General features: G+C 39.2%; 1 protein-coding gene across 1 annotated transcript in view; it reads right to left on the reverse strand.

The window, feature by feature from the left end:
* Nucleotides 1-7,094: 7,094 nt before the first annotated feature.
* Nucleotides 7,095-19,822, reverse strand: part of cacna1ab (calcium channel, voltage-dependent, P/Q type, alpha 1A subunit, b) — a 136,974-nt gene continuing 124,246 nt past the window's right edge. The window contains exons 47-48 of the mRNA XM_079336713.1: nucleotides 18,898-19,136; nucleotides 7,095-17,245 (exon numbers count right to left, since the gene is read on the reverse strand). Coding sequence (XP_079192839.1) covers nucleotides 16,517-17,245; nucleotides 18,898-19,136 — 968 coding nt within the window. The 3' untranslated portion in view covers nucleotides 7,095-16,516. The remainder of the gene's footprint in view (nucleotides 17,246-18,897; nucleotides 19,137-19,822) is intronic.

Genomic DNA, 19,822 nt, shown 5'->3' on the forward strand with positions numbered 1-19,822 from the left:
ACCCCACAGATGAGGATTTTATTTATCACAGTGACCCTGATCTGCCCAACACATCACAAGCTTAACTTAAAAATATGGGTCATATGGGCTCTTTCTTTTTTAAAAACAAATGTAAATCTGTCTTTAAGCAGACATAGAAAATACAACTGGAGAGGATTCAAGGATGCATTTGTATTAATGGCCATAAAAGGAACTTTAGTCAAGCAGTGTCTTCAAAGCACATTAATTTCAGTTTATGACGAAACCACATTGTCCATGCAAACTACTTCAGTAAAAGGATTTGTGTATTAGGTGATGGAAAAATTGACGATTGTTATAAGCTTTAAAATATTGTGAAGAAGACTCAGAAAGTGATACCCAGGATGGGGGCGATTTCTCTGAGATATCTCAGCTTCGTTGGCCCCCTGTGAAACCTGAGATAAAAGCGGAGGAGTAATGTTTTATTTTTGTAGGATGTGAGAAAAAAAAATGAATCATCAATATCGTTCATCATTACAGCTGTTTACCCACTGGTTAGGCTCATGTTTCTATGTTTTACTGCCAATTTTAGAGATTTATAAGACATATAGGCTTTGCCTTGGGGATATGATAAAGCCAGAAAAAAATGTATTCCAGTTGATGAAGCGCTAAAATAACAAAAAAAGTTAAGTGATCTCTAAAAAAATAATACAACAGTTGTTTTGGTAAAACACAATTCAATCAATCAATCAAGTGTTATCTCAAAATAGTTCACAAAAGCAAAGGAAGTGTGAAAGAGAGAATGCATCAAGGCGATATATTGCGTTTGGAATTTAATCAGTGCTGTGTCATTTTCTTTAATCTTCATCTTTCTCATTTCTTTTCAGGAAGAGGTAAATATCTGAAGGATCCATCTCAGAGACTGTTACATACTTTCAACCTTTTTTTCGAACAAAAAAAATAGGAATGTCGTTACAAGTAGGATGTATGACCAGACTGCTTTTATAGCATGTAAGATAACATTCCTTTAAGCATACATTTTTGTCAAGAACAGAACAGAAGGTGGATCCCTGCAGGATTAAGCTCCTGACCTAACTGTACCCCTGTCAGGCCTCTGGGTGTGTGGGTGGACTGATGCCCAACCCACTTTTCACTCCTGCACCATGCCTCATTTGTCCCCGCCTGAATCCTTCATGTCTTTGTCAAATGACAAGGAAGACATAAAGAATGCCTTCTGTTCTTATGAACTGTGATTTACAAAGAACAGCAGGTTGTAAAAGTGCACCTGCGAGGATAAGATATAAATGGAAGGCTGAACTTAGACCCAAAATGATGATCAGTTCAGTTTATTACCCTTTGCAGTGTAAAAAAACATTGGAAAGCATGTGTAGGAGGTAAACCCGATGATTACAGTTTAGAAACAGCATTTTAGAAAACTAAAGAAACACTGCAAATACACAGGAGATGTGTCTCAAGTGTTGCCTTAAAGTACGCCACGTTTTATTTTCAAGGACATCTAGTGAGCCCCAGATGTGTCACATAAGTGCATCACAGGATTTGGAAAGATAACATGTTGGCTACACTGCTCAGAAGAGATTCAAAGAGTGTCAGTGTCTTGCTGTCTGAAATCTGTGCGTGATCCATACATTGTTAGCAGCAGTGGTACATAATGTTCCAGTTGCTTCGATAAGAGAACAACATGTCCTTGTGGAGAAAATACCCATGTTAATATCAAACAATAGAATTAACAAACAGATTGTGTTAAAATGAGTTTTTACTTGCTAATATTTTCTACATAGGATAGTGCAGCACACAGACATGGTGTTTTGGATCTTTTATCTCGTGCCGTCAATTTGTGGGCTTGTGCTCTCTGTGTCAACAAACAGTGCTGTAATGGAACGAGAAGTGCTGTTTTTTTCAATTAAGGATGCTGATGGGTTTTTTTCTTTTCTTTCAGCTTTACAAGAAATGAAAATTGTATATCTCTTGTTTCTGCTGCATTACACTGTTACTGTCCTTGATCTATTAAGCCTATATGTATGAGAGAATGTTTTTTTAAATAATTTATTTTGGCTTGACATTGTTAGAGCTAACATACTGATGTTAAACATTCATGGTTATTCAAGAGTTAAGATTCAAGATTAAGATTGTTCCTGTGTAGTTGGGTTAAGTTGAAGAGTGAAAGCAGGAGGTAACAGCCAGAGCTTGTGAGCAAGTGGGTGGGGGGCGATGAAGTTTATCACTCAACTAGTGAGAGGCTGGTGCACTTGTCATGCATGCAGTGATGTTGCTTCATACTCTTCTCTGCTTGCAAGTGGTTACTTTTCCCCTTATGAGTTGTGAATACATTCAACAACTAGTAGCACTGATATAACAGTAAAAATTCAACAGCAAAGTGCTGTGCTCGGTTGCTTCATCTGTATTACAAAATGGACCACAATGGGGCTCTTTGATACAGATGGGTAAGACATATCCATGATGCTTGCTCATCAATGGTTTTAGTCTTTTGATGCGGTATTTATGACAACATAACCATTAAGCGGAGCAGTGTGAATTAAATACCTCTTACATGACCTGCCAAACAAATATATTCCAATTCAAACAAAATGTACAATGTGTAGCTACAGCAGCCGAGCAAAATGTGCTTTCAGTAATGGATGCCGTGGTTGATTCCTGCAGTGCGATGGCTGCACATTGCATGTGTTGTTATCCTGATTAAGATGCAGAGAGCAGAGGGCAGACAGTCACAGTGACGTACGGCTGCTGAACAGCTCGCAGCTAAAAAAAGAACAGCGCAGGGAAACATCTTCACACAGGATGCATGTAAGCATCGACCAGAGCTGTGAAAGATAACACAAGGTGTGACACATCTACAGTATGTGGTTTGATTAAATGCTAGTTTGAATGATAAACGCACACCACAGGTTGTGTTCTAAAACCTATTTAAAAGACATGTTTGGGTGCCACATCAATATAAATGATCATTATGATCAATGAGCACTGGAAAAGAGGGTTGTTGAACGCTTTTACAAAGTAAACCTGTGTTTTGTAATGCCAATAAATTAAACCAAATCCTTATTTCAGGTGATCGTTACATACATGACAGTTGTCCCTCTCAATCCCTGACTGTTAATTTTATGGTCATTCTTGAATAGTTTAACCTCAATCAGCCAACACAAGAACCCACACACCCACAGGTTGCTGTGGAAGAACAGACTCGCTGAGCTATAGCTGAACACATACAAGGTGGCTGCAGAAGAATGTGGAATGGGAATAATAATAAAAACAAAGTGCACAAGTATTTCAGGACATCTGGAAAGAAACAATGAAAAGCTATCAAGTGGCAGTTGAAGAAACGATGCATTTAGCTATATCAATAAAGTTATTATTATTTGATAATGATTATTAACCTGTTCTGTATCCTCTTCTTTGGTACCTTTTAGTAGTTGTGTTCATCTCTCCTTACTGTTTTGTGTCTCCTTGTGGTTCAAGTGCCCTTGCTTAGTAGTAGTAGTAGTAGTTTTGTGTTTCTCTCTGTGGTTGGTTGGTTTGTTTCTTTGTAACCTTTTCCACATCTTTTCAGTCATTATGAGTTGTTTAATAAGCTGTGTGTCTTGTGATGTTTTTTTTGTCGGTTTGTGGTCTTTTTAATATTTTCTCCCATGTCTTTCTTTTGCTGCTTAAAAGTAGTTTGGTGTGTCTCTTTTGTGTGGCTTCTACTCATCTATATCATAATCATCGTGTAACTTTGTAGTAAATCTGTATCTCTTTGTAGTCATGTTGTGGCTTGTATTAGTTACATAGCCTCTAGCATATTGAATGGGAAATGATGCTGCAATGGAAAGTTGCTGAGAAACCCATGTGTTTCTCGAGAAATGAAGAGAGGAAGTAATTATTTGCTTTATACCATGTGACATGCGGTTGTGTGTGTGTGTGTGTGTGTGTGTGTGTGTGTGTGTGTGTGTGTGTGTGTGTGTGTGTTTCTGTGTTTGCGTAATCACTTGATGATCACATGTCAAGAAGCTGTGAACACATGATCTAATTAATCTCATAACGCTGGCTGTGTGACTGACTGAGATGTTTGATTGCAGCAAAGGACTGACCAATAGTATGCGACAATGCCTGATTGTGTGTATCTGTCTGGCACAAGCAGCAGAGCTGGCAGAGACAGGAAGTGATGCACCCATGCTGGCGGGCGACATAATGTGTAGGTGGAGTCTATTTTAAGACTCAGCTGCAAGAGGACAGAGCTCTCTGATACATCTGGCCTTGTGTGTGTGTGTGTGTGTGTGTGTGTACTGTTAACAATGCAGTTGTATGACAGGAGAGGATGCTTTAATTCTTTTAAATTTCCTTAAAGCCAACATTATAATTGTATTTTATAGCAAAAATCTAATTAGAAATGTGTTTTATTATTGTGTTTTATGGTTTAGACAAAGACCACCCAGCATGTGTTTGAGTAGGTGGGATACAGACAGGCAAACGGAGAGGAAGAGGAAGGACAGATGTGTGGAGAGGGAGGGCTGCAGGAGGAGCGGAAGGAGTAAAGAAAAAAAAAGGATGAGGAATGTCAATAAAACGTGACCACATGGGGAGGGGGATGTCTAGAGCACAGCAAATTGCTGTGTGTGTGTGTGTGTGTCATAGTCTACAGCAGTGACGTATTGTTAGACGTAGACAGAGAAGAGGAGAGAGCAGGATGGGAGGGGGGCAGTCTGAAGATGTTCCACGAGGAGGCATTTCATTTCAACATTTTTCAAATTTTTGAACACAAAAAGGAGAAGAAAAAGAAAGCTTCTGTGTATTGAATTGAGAATAGTCTCACCTGTGATCTGGCGGCTGCTTCCTATACTCTCATTCATATTTCACTTATTCACATGATCTTGCCTGCTGGAAATACTGAGTGATTATTAATTTTAAAATGTATTTTCAAACAATTTAAAAAGGAAATCAAGACCAAATAAAACCTTATTTAAATATGAGGTAAGCATTGCTGAGGAAAGTTATTTTCAGGTGACAAATATATTTATATTAAATGATTCAGAATAGTATCTTGATAAATATGTTTGATTTGCTTTTCATGAAAAGAGAAGTGATATTGCACCACCATGCTTACCATTTGTAGTGACAATGGGTGGCCAGAAAAGGATCAAATGATTGGCAATTGACAAAATGACAAACCTTTAGAAAAATGAGCAGTATATTCAGAAATGCTGCACATTCAAAAGCAAATGCAAAAGCCCAAAACAAATGCAAAGACACAAACGCTGCAAAAAAAACCCCAAAACGCAATGTAAACAAAAAAAATGGATAAGTGAATGCTTATGTGTAAATGTAGGACGTTTTCTGATAGCAAAGCACATTTATTGACCAACGTAAAAAACATCTATTTTGACAAAAGCTTCTACATGTACTTGACAAGTCAATAATGAACAATTACAGGCCTATATCAAATCTTCCTTTTTAAAGTAAAATAATAATTAAAAAAACCCAAAAGTTTATATCACTACATAAATAACTGCTTCGGAGTCTTCCAGTCAGGTTTTTAGACAAAATCACAGCACTGAGACAGCTGTGGTCAAGGTGTTTAATGACATCAGTTTAAACACAGACAGTGGCAGAACTTCAGTCTGAGTTTTACTTGATCTCAGTGCTGCGTTTGATACAGTTAACCACAATTTATTACTCGATCGACTGGAAAATTTGGTTGGAGTCTTTGGCAAAGCACTAAACTGGTTTGAGTCCTGCCTGTCTATCAGTAACTTCAAATCTGAGCAAACAAAAATTACTTTCAGCGTTCCCCGGGGATCCATCCTGGGGCCTCTTCTGTTTAACGTCTACATGCTCCCACTTGCTCAGATTAGAAAAAACAAAAAAAAATTGTTATCAGAACTGCGCAGACAACACACAAATATGTATTACAATTTCTCCAAGACATCATGGTCCTGTCAAAGCACTGGGCAAATCAATGTTTGCTGACGTAAACTTCATATGGATGTTGATAATGAAAGGAATAGCTGGTTTCTTCTCATTACTGGACTGAATTTACTTCACAGGGTGTACATACCCCCATATAATGTTTTACCACATATTAAACCTTGTTCTAACATCTGGCCTTTAAAGCTAAAAACTGAAGTCTTTCCACCAAACCCTCCTATATCAGATAATTTGAAAGTAACATTTGGCTTCCTCCTATAGACTGTATTCAGCTTAATAGAATTGTGTTGAATAAGTTTGTTTTATAATGCTATAGCTTCCCACAAGGAACCAATTACAGTGGCTTTTAACGAAAGAATTATTCTTGATTCTTTGTAGCTGAGCTTGGCTGTGTCACTTTGGTCTGTTTGTATTGAAAACTGCAGTCACTCACTTATATAGGCTACTATTGTTGTTGTTTTGTGCAGTATGTATATCACTGTGTTAACATTTGCACTTGTGATAAATGTTAGTGACCTACTAATATTTCACATTAACTCAACACTTTAGTGTATGAATGGAAGCTAATAAGAGCAGCTAAGGATCACTGTTGTTTTGTTAAGGCTGCTATATTCGATGCCTCTTATCTTTTTTTCCTTACTACAGCTTTTTAAAATGTATTTTGTCTTTTGTATTTTTCTGTCACATATTAACCTTGACTATTTTTTTTTTTTTCATATAACCTATCTGTAGACCCTACTCCAACTATAAGCTTCTTCAGGAAGTCTTGCCCTTAGCACTGCTTAGATAAAAACTATATATTAACAGGCTATAACACAGCCATTTAAAGTAGCTGCTGCCTGCTATTCTTGATTCAGGCATGATAGCTAAATACAGACCTATAAATCTGTTGTAGTTGCTCTTCATCTCCAACAAGGAAGTTTTTCTTTGCTGCTTTTTCTTTGCTTAATGGTCTTAAGTATGATGGGTTATTGTAAATAATAAAACAAAAGAGGAGTATCCGGAGCTACTCTATTTGTAAAGTATCTTGAGATTGTTTAATAAATAGGTACTCTAAATAAATATTGATTTATTTAAACACATTTTATCAATTTAATAATTATCATCTTTAAAGAAAAAAAGAAAAGAAAAGATTAATCCAGTGTGTTACTGTTTCTGTGTGTAAATGGGTGCAAATAATAGGCAGACAAGAAAACAGGTAGAATGCATTCCTCTGGTTTATTCTGGTTCTTTAGGAAGAGATCTGTTTGAAATTACAAAATGCACTGGTAGAAACTGCAGATAGATAGAGAAAGAAACAGAGTGGGAAAAAGAGATGGTCAGGGAAAGAGAGAGGGAGAGAGAAAGAAGGTATTTCGTAGCTGGAATAAATGGGAATAACATCACCAGATTCAGTTTCAGGCATCTCTTTACTCTCAAAGGAATTGTTTTTCATCAAGGAAAAGTTTCATATTCCTTCTCCCCCTTTTTTAAAATATTTTTTCTTCCTTTTGTAATGTTAGTTAAAGTGTTAGCTATCCATGTCCCACAGTTTACCCCCGTGAAATAACTGGCAAATATAACAAACAAACATTCTTTGATTCATCACCAAAGTCATTTCCATTTTTTTTATCAGGATGATTTTTCAAAGGTTTTTATTGTTTTTTTTTTGGTCAAGTTTTTTGGCATTTTTTGTTTTTAAAAATAGAAGAAACAAAAGAAACACATTGCTCTTAAAAACATCTATCTATATATATTTTTTACATAGCCTATATATACTTTTTTCTTTATATTTATTTTATTTTTTTTTATTCCTGAAGTTGACTTGTTACCCCACATAGTGGCATGCACATTGCACATGCAAATCTGTAATTAAATACTTCTCTTTTTTCTTAAATTGCCATGTATGTTTTATTTTTTCTCCCCCACTTGCTGAGTGAATTCTGTATGGTTTTCTACTGTGGCACTGGTTCGGTTTCTACTGGGTCGAGTTTATGATGATTTGCTTGGTGATGGAATGGATGGCTGCAGTTGCTTCAGATATATACCCAAATGCATTTCTGCACTGACAACAATGTGATTCCTCATGTATGGATCATTTGAAATATTTAATCCCTCACTGCTTGTTGTAGGGTGTTATTTTCCCCAACAAGCCTAAGCATCATAAAAGAACTTACAGTAAAACTAGTACTTAATATCAGCAATAAATGGGGACATTGTGACATAAATGAGTGTAGAGTGACATAAGAGTCCCCTGAAATATTTTTTAAAATGGAATCCTGTTAAAGTGTAGACAGAAATGGCACAATCTTTTGCTGTGTTAGATAATCGAAAAAATGTGGCTTTAGCAAAACCAAACCCATTTTCAATCAAATTCAATAGTAGTTAGCATAAATTAAACAATTAATTGTTTAGTGACGGAAAAAAGTTCCAGAGGAATATGAAATGAGTGCTACAAATTGTTACAAAAAAAGAAAATACAATCATGCTCGGTTGTCTTGTCAAAAATACATAAGGACAGAACTTCTGAGAGCAACTTGTTTTTACTGGGTTGGTGGTGATGAAAAAAAAAAGACGAGGATAGAGTAAGAAATAAATACAATAACTGATGGAAACAGAGAGAGGGGCCTTGAGGTTTACTGTGGCAACACCAGGAGACACATTTGTCACTAGGGAACCAGTTTGACTGTAAATCAGCACAGAGAAGTAATGAGAACATCAAGTATCAGGGATAAAAGTTTTGATAACATTCACCAAATCCATAGTCATGCATCCATATGCATTAGCACTGAGCAAGGACTGTTATCATTAGGCTACCAGCTTTGCTTAAAAAAAAAGAGACTAAATTGGGCTATTATTTTATGGTATAATTAATTTAATTAGTGCGTATGTGCTATTTATCCTCTCTAAAATGTAATAACATAGTTGTTTAAACACTCTGTATCTGCTTAGCCAGCACTAGATGAACAAAGTTATCATCTAGCTAACATTTAAGCAGCTTAGGAGCCTGACTTGAATCTAATCAGGCAAACACAAGCTCTGCTTCCAAGCAAGTCTACAATAGCTCTGTGTCTGCTGCATGTGTCATTTGCTAACAGTAAGCTGGACAACACTATCATGCCTCAGTAGCTAGCAGTTAGCTACTTAATTTTGTAACTCTCATGCATCAATGGCTAACAGTAAACTGGAAACACTTGAACTGGAACAGTCACAAAGGTAATTCATTGCAAGTTTATGCTTTAGGTTACCTAGCTAGAAGTTCTAATCAGCAAATATTGTTTTTATGGGATTTGCCTTTACTTTTTATTTGGAAAAGCATGGAGTGATGGGAAATGTGGGGAGAGACCGTCGATGGCTTGAACCAAAGAGCATTAGGATTGGGGGCTGCACACCTCCCTCCCCATCAGCAGTATTTAAGGCAATTATATATGTATATCTTTTGTCGACCACTTTTCCACAGAAACTAGGTTTTTTTAATTAGATTACATTTATCAAGTATATTCATTTTAGGTCAAATTAGTGCTTGGCTCAGTTGATACTTCAAAAACATTTATGAAAGTGGAACTCTGTGGAATCAGGTATACTTTTTGTTAGATCAAAAGAGCTGAACAGAGCATCAGTGACATTAATTTGACATTATTTAAAAGCCACTGTGAATGCTACTGTTGCTTGGTGTGTGCTGAACGCATAAGAAGGTCACAGTTTTCAACACTTTTGCCATCAAGTATTGGTATCTAACCATTAGCAGTGTAAAACTTTGAAACTTTAATGATTGACTGACTTGCAAATGGCAGAAAGTGGTTCTTCCTGAATCAGGAAGCCTACACCCACTTTGAAGACGAAAATAATCAAAAGTATATTAAACAATCTCATGTTTCACATGGACACAGACAGACACAAGTCCATGTAAATGCATGCTTTCCTTTGTGTCTGCAGCTAGCGGCTAGCCAGTTATGGTTTTTGGCAATTATTTGTGACCAGCCAACAGCGAGCAGAAGCTTTAGGCAGTTCTTTTCAGATATAATATTTTAGGTCTTCTTCCCAGTTTATTTATAGTCTCCACAAGCTTTTTTTAATGATGCATTAACATTTTGTTATTTGATATAACATATCAAGTGAAGGAAAGTGATTTGAAGAAGAAGAAATGATCAAAAATATCATCCCTAATATTTGCTGAATTCATAAAGAACTGAATGTGCAGACAAAGACACATCCACAACATTTCAGACTGACGTTCTCAGACAAAACACACCCACATGTACTGGCATGAACTCAGTCAACCTACACTGCGTACAGAGACATACTGTACACCTTGCATAAAGAGTGATAATTGTGAAAGGTAAATCCCACCACCTTGTGTTTATGAATGGTATTGCATGAGGAATATGAGTACAAAGAACATGTGTGAAAATGCAGAGAATAAAGAATAAAACACAGCTAGAGGAGACAGAATTAATGAAGATGAACTTGTTTATGGATTATATACACAGGAATTACAGTCAAAATATACAACAGATGCAAGGAAGATAATGGGTGTGAAATCCCACCCGCCAAAAACCCCTCACCCATCCAGGCTTATTTGAATGATCCCAGAAGGAGATAAGGAGTGAGTGAGTGAGGGAGGAAAGGGGATGAAGATGGGGATGAGGACATGAAAATCTTGAGTGCGTGCACTGGGACCATTTCAGAGGGAGAAATCATTGTGTCCTGTACAGTTTAAGGCACTGCGGGTTACCTACTGTAGCTGATGGTGTCAGGACACTTGCACATAAGAACACAGACACATATATAAAGAACACAGATACACACACACACACACACACTGCAAAATATAATCTGAAAAAATAAGGTGACTAATTAACCATTAAAAATATGACATTTAATAATATTTTTTTAATGTATTGATTAAAATTATAAATTGTGGGTCCTTGGAGGATGGACCATCTTTATCTGTCCGATATCCTTGTTTAAAAACAATGCTTTTCTATCTATTTTCACAATGTGAACTTTCTTTGCATACTTTTGCATTTGGAACAACTGTAACTGCTCCCTGCATTTTCATTGTTATGTGCACCTTATTATAATTGTTTTTTTTGTCAGGTTTGCTATAGTTTTATTTCAAACTACAATATTGAGCATTTCGGGAACTGAAAGCTTTACTTTTTAATTATAAATGGGTGTATTCCAGCCAAGTCCAAACTAACTGAAAATGTATGAAATGTACAAATGTTGGCTTTTATTCAACACTCTTTGGATATTTTATAAACAACATGACTAAGTGTTTAAACATAAAAAAAATAATTTGCCAGATTAATCAATTGTTAAAATATTCAGCTTCCACACCAAATATGCTCATTCAGACCTCAAAACACTTGTAAACATACAATGACAAAGTTCCAGACACACACACACACACACACACACACACACACACACACACACACACACAGCACAAGCCGTAGTGTTCTCCTCTTGCAGCCCCCCTCAAAGTGTGACCATGTAATGTGTGGATCGAGTGACAATGATAAAATGTCTTCTGAGTATGATGATGAGCCTGAAAAGTGGTCCAGTGCCATTGTGAAATTGTGTATTTTAATCACTACAACCTCTGCTGCTGCCCTCTCTCCCACAATCCCCCCGTCCACCCCACAAAAGGGCATTCTAATTATCAAAATCTCTCATTGCTTTTTGACCCACCCACCCACCTTCCCCTCTCTCCATCCCTGCCTTGCTCTCAACTCCCTACACACACACACGCATGCACACATCTAGTGCTGTACAAAGGGGAGACCACAGTGTGGCTTCAGCTACATAAGCACAACTTTTGGTAGCACAACTGTACATGAAAACCCACTGTGTACTTTTTTTTTTTTTTTAAAGAGAGCCCTTATTAGTGTTTTTGTCAACACATTGCCTCAAGACTAACCCACTGACACAATTTCACAGCCAAGTGAGTGGATGGGTTGGTTTGTCCTGTTAGTTTTTCTTTCACCCCATTATTAGTTAGAATTTGAGACTGAAGGGTAAACTCGTAGAAACCCAATTTGGAGAAAAGCCATGACTGAGAAAAAACACCTTGCAAAACACCTATACCCCATTTAAAATAAAATAAAAAAACCCTGGAACTAAGAACAAGACAGAATTGTGTCCACTCTTATCCCCCAATGGTTGTGTTCTCAGAAAAGCAAAAACACAACTTGATTTTACACAAGGGCATTGTGCATCGCCGTTTTGGATCTGCTGTTACAATTCTGGACAAGCAAGTGTTGTTGTGGAGCCAATATGGAGGTGGGTTTTTCCTGTCAGTCAACACACTTGAACACTTGAACTCAAGTGTTGGTGTGTCTGCAGGCTGCTGATGGGGAAGTGTGTGTTCTGAGGGTTAGTGACAGGAGGGGTCTGGGTCCGACCCCATGCCAAGTAAAACCATACAATAACTCAATGTCTGACCTGCTTTTTCATAGCTGATTCTTTTCTACATTTGCTAACTAGCTAGCTACCTAACTCTAGTTGGACCTGAGAAGTAAGCAAACTGCTTTGCACCTCTGAAAACCTTATACTACACCTTCTGAAACTGTACCCGCGACATCTCTTCGATGGACACAATATGCAAAAACCTAACACTACTTAATAACATACAGCCAGTGCTCAAACTTTGGCGAATGGCGTGCCAAACAGGCAACACTTGAGCTGGACTATTCACTGACAAGTGGTGCAGGTAAGGACATTCTCATTGAGAAGACCTGAAATCATCAGGTTTTTTGCTAGCTCTTTCGCATTGCTTTTTATTAGGAATTGGTATAACAGAGAGGGAATGCTAAGAGGGCTAGCTTGTTAGCAACATCATTAGTATCAACAATTAATATTCTCCATTACCGGATTCTTTATTTTTGGTTAGCAGAGCGAAATTTTTTATATTTTTTTTGAAAGGGAGTTAATCTAACGCCAGACTTGATAATGAATTTTTTATACGTCAAGGCTAGCCTCATGGCTGTTGCCACACAGGGCCCCGTCCTCAAATCACAGCTCACAATATGTTTATGCTAGCATGGGAGACAGTTAGACTTGGCTTTTAAGGCGTAGTTTGGTTGATCACAACAACTACTGAGTGTATATGGGGGGATAGGTGTGAGCGGCTAGAGGCGAGGAGATTTGGGTACTGATGACTGTGACTGATACAGAAGGCACTGTGGCTCTGTAGGGGTTCCTTCCTAGCCTCTCCTGAGGGGAGGGAAGAGCAGAAGGGTTTTGGGTGTATGCCCCTCGACTTCTGTTGAACAAATTAACAACAAAGAAAACAACCCCCAAAATCTTTACTACACTATGCTTAACAGCAGGTCTGTAAGGAACACATTTCAGGACAGGATAGAAATGTGTGTGTGTGTGTGTGTGTGTGTGTGTGTGTGTGGGGGGGGGGTGTGGGGGGGGGGGGGGGGGTGTGATGTCATGATATGTGTGCAAACATGGTGTCAATCTTCACATTTTCATTAATCAGAGTGCTTCTATATTATTATTCCCTTTTACAGCGATGCAATTAATCCTTACGAAAGAATACTATGAGGACGCTTATGAGGTCTGCATAGTCAGAACACGTGGGCAAGGGTTCATTTCTGGTTTCAGCGACTGTGAAAAAAACAGTGCAAGGTTTCCAAGAGTAGCTGGATCATCTACTGTGTCATGAGCGGTATGCAAAATAAATAAATAAATCTTTGAAATTCTTCTTATTAAAAATGTTATCTTTAACTACATCTACTGCATTATACCTATATTTATACGTAGTTTATCATCTATATTTATCTATACTTTATCTTCATGTCCTAGAGTTATTGAATATTCTATAATTGTCCCTCAAAATAAGAAGGATGAAATAATTATTCCTCTGTGTTTTCTGTCCGGTAATGCCTTTAGTGTTACTTTTGCAAGCTGAAATAACAGATGTCAAAGCAAATGGACAGAAAATAATTGAGATAGACGAGGAAAGTGAGGTCTGTGGATACTGAAGTGGCTTTTGGCAGAGGATATTTCAGTTTTGCTACAACCTTGAATGATTGGATCGGTGATTTGGTGACTGTTCTCTGGTTATCCAGACCTGAGAGAGGGGGCTGGAGGGGGCCTTGGGGTCAGCATTGGCACAGACAGGCAAACAAAGGACGGACTGACAATCGGACAGATATGGCATCTCCAAGGCTACATCCAAGTTTCCTGACTAGGACTGGACTTTTTGGATCTTCCAAAGATGCAGGAGATAGTTTTAAGCAGGGATCTCACTCCAGGTCTAGAAACCAGGAAGTGGCCTCGAGGCTGTCCTGTCGGGGGGAGAGGCCGAATAATGTGTGTTAATATTTGTCCCCCTGGGCTTATATAGGAGAACACCACCACATAATACTGACACCTACACTATACCACCAATACTGTGCTGTAAGGAATCAATCTCACAAACGCTACAGAACCTGACAGAGGGAAACATTGAGATTAGTAGTTTTTTGGCTGCAGGTGGAAGAATTCATCCTTTGTAAAACAGGCTTGATTGAAATCTCTGCAGTATAAAACTCTTCCACTTTCTCAGCTTTCTGGTTTATCCTGGCCTCTTAGTCTGAATTCTTGATCTTTGGGCTGGTTTGACAAGAGTTCTGACCCCATACATCCTTGCAAGTCAAGTACCAAAGCACCCCTGCCCTCCAACCTTCTGAATAGAGAGTGTATCTTAAGAGTTGCGTTACAACACGCAACGCTAATGATTGTTCCTAAGCCACAATTGCACCAAATGTTGCAAGAAAGCATCAGGAACCCGGTAAACGTCATTGGACGGAGGGAGATCAAAATATAATGCATGTAAACAAAATGGACATAGCACACATAAACCCCAAATAACATGACCACAAATCTACAGCAACATATCATCAATCATCATCAATCATAATTTTCATCATCATCATCATTGTCAGTGTCATTTTGCATTGACATTGATATTATTATTCATAAGACTATCATCATCAAAAATAACAAATCAAGTGTGGTAGAAGTCTGTCTCTCCCCTTACTCATTCTCCCTCTTGTTTCTCAAGAACAGGAGACTTAAATGTGGCCCTGCACTGTTCTTCAATTTTTTTTTTAATAAGTTATAGAAACTTTTGAACCGACAAAACAGACAAAATAGCCGAAAGTTTGATCTTCTTTTAGGTAAAAAGTTAACCAAAATTCCATTTGAGATGTAAGAGAGAGAGAGAGAGAGAGAGAGAGTGTCTGAAAGAAGAGAACTTCTTTTGTAAACCTAAATTCAAAGTTTTCTATAAAGCCCCCAGGTCCCACCCACACTGGTTAGATTTCCTCTCTAGTATGTATTTAATCAATCATGCAGGTTTCCATCAAATTTTGGACTCAACGATCTAAAAGATCAAAGGAGGCTGAGCAAATGCAACAGAAGAACCAAGCTCCAATGTCCAAGAAGAACAAGAAGGAGAAGTAATCAATAGAAGAAATACTGAAGAAATTAGTCTTTTCCCCATCCCTCCTTTCCTCTCCTCCGCCACATTCAACCTGTGTGATGTCATTTCCTGTCAGGTCATCCCTTGTTTTGTGACGAGTGGAGAAACAGAGAAGGACGGAGTTTGACGAAGTGCCCAACTCCCTTCTCAAGTTACCTGAGCCCACCCTGTTCATGGCGCAACTAGCAGGAAGTAAAACAACACTTTGCCCTGCCGCTTTCCACTACAACCACGACCGACACCGGACAGGAAGTGATGTCACACCAGTTCCGTCAGCATTGAGTGAGTCTTTAACAGTAAACAGAGATGATAAAACTCATCAAGTATCAGCCAGCGCTGCGAATGGCTGGTTTTTGCAGTATAGGCGGAGCTTCCTGGTTCTGTCGCTTGGAAAGGAAAAAGGTTAGAGATAAAGTGGTTGTTCTCCCTTTTTTTCTTTTCATAGTTTGTCATGTAAAGTTTCATTGTTGTTCTTAACTGTTCAAGTGTGATTTTCTGGAGGCATAGCTTGGCATGTATGGGTAGGGGGCTCCTGGCTTTTGTTATATTTTTTTTCTTGACACACATCAGTCAAACAAGCAGAGTCAAAGTAGTGGACTCCATGTTCCAGCTAAATTTGCAGACTTGCCAGCTACAGACAGTAAACATCTGAAAATACTAACCCACAAGACAACCGTCTGGGAGAAGTGCGTTTAGGCCTCGTAAACTGTGATAATCCCCAGCCATTTACATGCTACTCCCTCGCTTTGATTTTCCCACACCTCTCTCTCTTCCTCCTCGTGCAGCCCGTCCTTGCTGGTCAAGCATTGAATTCTGCAACGTGTAGTTCTGAGACCTGGAGAGAGAGAGCGTCAAACTGGGCCCTGTCCGCGCCTTTTAGTTGTCTTGGATTTGTCTTTTGTCATTTCATCTGTGTGCTGCTCCGTCACTAATTTGAGTCCTACACACAAAATCTGCAGCACCTTCACCCCCATCCCATTTGCCCCTCCTCTCTTTAAGAGTCTTAGGGGGGAAGTTGAAGGGCTCAGAGGGGTGTTCTACCCCAAGAAAATGTCCCCCTACTTTGCTTTACTAAAGACTACATAACCAAGGCCAGAGCACCAGAGGCTGCTATTCTTCTCTTTTTCTCCTGCCCGTATCCCTTGCTCCCTGGGGTTGCTAGCACCAGTCATCCTCGTCTGTCTCGCTGTAAGGTTCATGCGGGCCCTTGCGGGGCCCTCGGGCACGGGGAGGGCGGTGGTGCGGATGGGGAGGCACCCCAGGTGGCCCCCTACGATGTGGGGAAGGTGAGGATGAACGGTAGCCATTAGGCACCCTACGTGTATGTGGGTGAGGGGGTGGAGGAGGCCCGTGGCGGGCAGTCCTAGGCGAGCGTGGGTGTGGGTGAGGATTTCCTCCATGTGAGTGAGGGTTCCCATGGGATAGGCTTTGCTCATAGGCAGGGGGCTCGTGGTGCCGCTCATACTCATAGTCGCGTTCATAGAAGGGCCCATCACCCTCCAGACTGTCTCCTGGCAGAGGCCCACTCCACCGGCCTCGGTGGGGGGATCTGGGCGAGCCATGGAGGGGTGAGCGCGGGGACTGGTGCCTTGGGGAGCGTGGCGAACCGTGCCGGGATGAGGAGCCCCCGTGGTGTGGGGAAGCCTGTCTTGATGCGGGTCTGTGGTGGTAGCCTATGTCGTGGTCTGGTGGGGAGAAGTGTCGGGGGGAGGGAGAGCGCAGACGACCAGGCCCGGGGGGGCCATAGCTTGGTTTGCGGACAGCAGGGGAGTAGGAGACATGTGGACGGGGGACAGCAGGGGTCTGGGGCAGCTGGCGACGGCCTCTTCTCGGAGTGCTGGTCCCCGAGGTCGAAGGGACGGGGCTGCCGCTGACCGAACTACTGCCCTACAGTAAAATGTAAACAAGGAAAATCAAAATGCACCACAACAACACCAGAGACCAGAATACATTAAAGAGGTGGTGAAGAGACAGCGACAGAAAGATAGAGAAGAGACAACATTTAAAATCATTTAAAATGACAGTGATGGGGCAAAGAATTTACACTAAGAAGCCAAATGTCACATTGAAGAGTAATGAAAAGAGAGAAAAACAGTGATAAAGAAAAAAGGATAAAAGAAAAAAAATTGAAATCCATAAGTTTGTGCTTAGATTTGTGTGAATTATTACTTGGTAATAGAACAGTTTCTCTAGAAGACGAAAAAGTCAAGAGTTATGGCTCACTTCACAAAAAAATCAATAAGTCCTTCACCTTTTTGAAAACTCGCCAGTTTCTTAAAACTCTTTTGGATAAGATATTTGACAACCTACTCTAATGTGTTTAAAAGACACAGCATTGTTTAACTAGGAATAATATAAAGCAGCTGTTTTAAACCGGTGAGACACACCTCCACTGGGGGGCTTGCGAGAGGACTTAAGAGGTGGCACACGTGAGAAAAAACTGTTTCGCGAGCTTCTTCGATGTTTGTGAAAAAGTGGATCGATTGATAATTACTACTGGGAAAGAAGAGACAGATACTGGAGGAAGCACAAAAGAGAGAATAAATGAATTGATCTTTATGATGTTCCACCACCTCAGTGTGTAATTTACACATACAGTAAGCAAGCTAATGACAGACATACCATGTAAACACTGTCTGTGGAGACTAAGGCTCATAATGACGTGACGTAGGTAAATGTTTGATTGTCTTCTCATTTTCATGTTGACTATGGATGATTAATTAAATATAATATTATATATAACATAAAAATATAATAATTGAAGGTTAAAGTAACCCACAATTGAATTGTTAATGTGAGAGAATGTTACAGTGAGGGTGATTAAGATAGTAAAAAGAGACAAACAACATTCAAACAACTATAAAGACCTTTAAGATATAAAATAATCACTAAAAGACAAAGATGCTTTAAAAAAGATGAAAAATGTTTAAAGATGTTTAAGAGTTATCCAATAATATGAAAACCTCTGACATAATTTATCATTGCCAGCACCCATAATGATAGTACAAAACATGGTCTTGGATAATGGGGCTTTTATTGAGGCATTATTCATCATATCCACATGGTGACCGATCACTTTGTTATGCTCAGTTTATTAAACGCAAATGTTGATCAAATTTTGTTCTGCTGAATTAAAGTCTTAAGATGTACAGAAAATCTGTCAAATTTATTTGGCAACATTTTTTTTTACATGAAGTGACAGCTCTGGGGACGAAAGAGTTTATTTTATTAATACTCTTTGCTGCTCACCTCAATCCCCCAGCCAACCAACCAAATGCAAGCAGTGAGAACACAACCAACATGGAGAATCCCCTGCTGTGTGGGCCAGGGGTGAAATGGCCTTTCAGGATCGAAATGTCTGGACATAATCTTTAAAATTATCTGGAGTTCATGTGTGAAAGGATCTTCAAATGTATTCCATTAGTCTTTGTTAAAAAAGGAACGCTACATCTGTGGAATTAGCAAGAAAAGAAGAAGAGTCTATTGGACATTACCCAATATTAGTTTTTTCTTAAAACTCAGAGGAGTTTAAAGCCCACCTGTCTGTGTCCTCGTCCATCAGGTCCCTCACTGGGTGACCTGGACCAGTGGCGATCATGGGGAGGCCTGTGGGAGTAGTCGTGGCGGTCTGGGCCATAGCGCTCCTTGTCAATAGAGCTGTGATGGTGGTGGTGGTGATGGTGATGATGACGATCCTTGGTCCGGCCACGGTCCCGCTCACGCTCCTTAGGTGGAAGGTCGCCTGACTGCGTCGTAGTGCTGAGGTCTGTGCCCAGGCCTAGCAAGGAGATGTTTCAGTTTACATTTGTAGATACAATACTTCTTGTTTCTTCACCTCACCAACAGATGTCTGTAGTGGATAAACAATTCTTCTACATGGCAAAAGTTCATTTAAAGAGGATTTAGATTAAAAAACGTCTACAAAATAATCTACTATATCTGTACAGTCAAACATAGAGAAAAGAACACTTATTGAAAACACCATCATACTTCAGAGTCCAGGAGTCAGACAAGCATCCTCACAACCAAATAAGAGGGCTCTCAAATTACACAGGGGATTTAGAGTTTAACAGTCGCAGCTCAGCTTGCATTAGTTTTACAGCTCAAGCATGCAATTTGCAATCACAATTAGTGATGAAGTGGGCTATCTGCTGGCACAGTGCTCCTCTGAAGGACTTTTTTGTGCGAAGAATTGAGTTACATAAAACGTGGTGAATACTATGATGCTCTCTTAGCTTTTTGAACAGATTGTTCATAAATGCCTCAGCAATTGTTATTGAATAAATTGTGATGTTCATTTAAGGCTTACATAAAAGACAGTACAACTATATCATTCATTCATGAGGAAAATCCAACGCAGTGTTTAAAGGGGTCATCAGACTTCCTTGATGTGGATATGTTTTAAAAAAAATAAGGTTTCCTTATAGTATTAGCCAAGGTGTAGAGAATTGGATTTAACAGGAC

This window comes from Symphodus melops, assembly GCF_947650265.1.
Source record: "Symphodus melops genome assembly, chromosome: 2".
NCBI classification, from domain to species: Eukaryota; Metazoa; Chordata; class Actinopteri; order Labriformes; family Labridae; genus Symphodus; species Symphodus melops.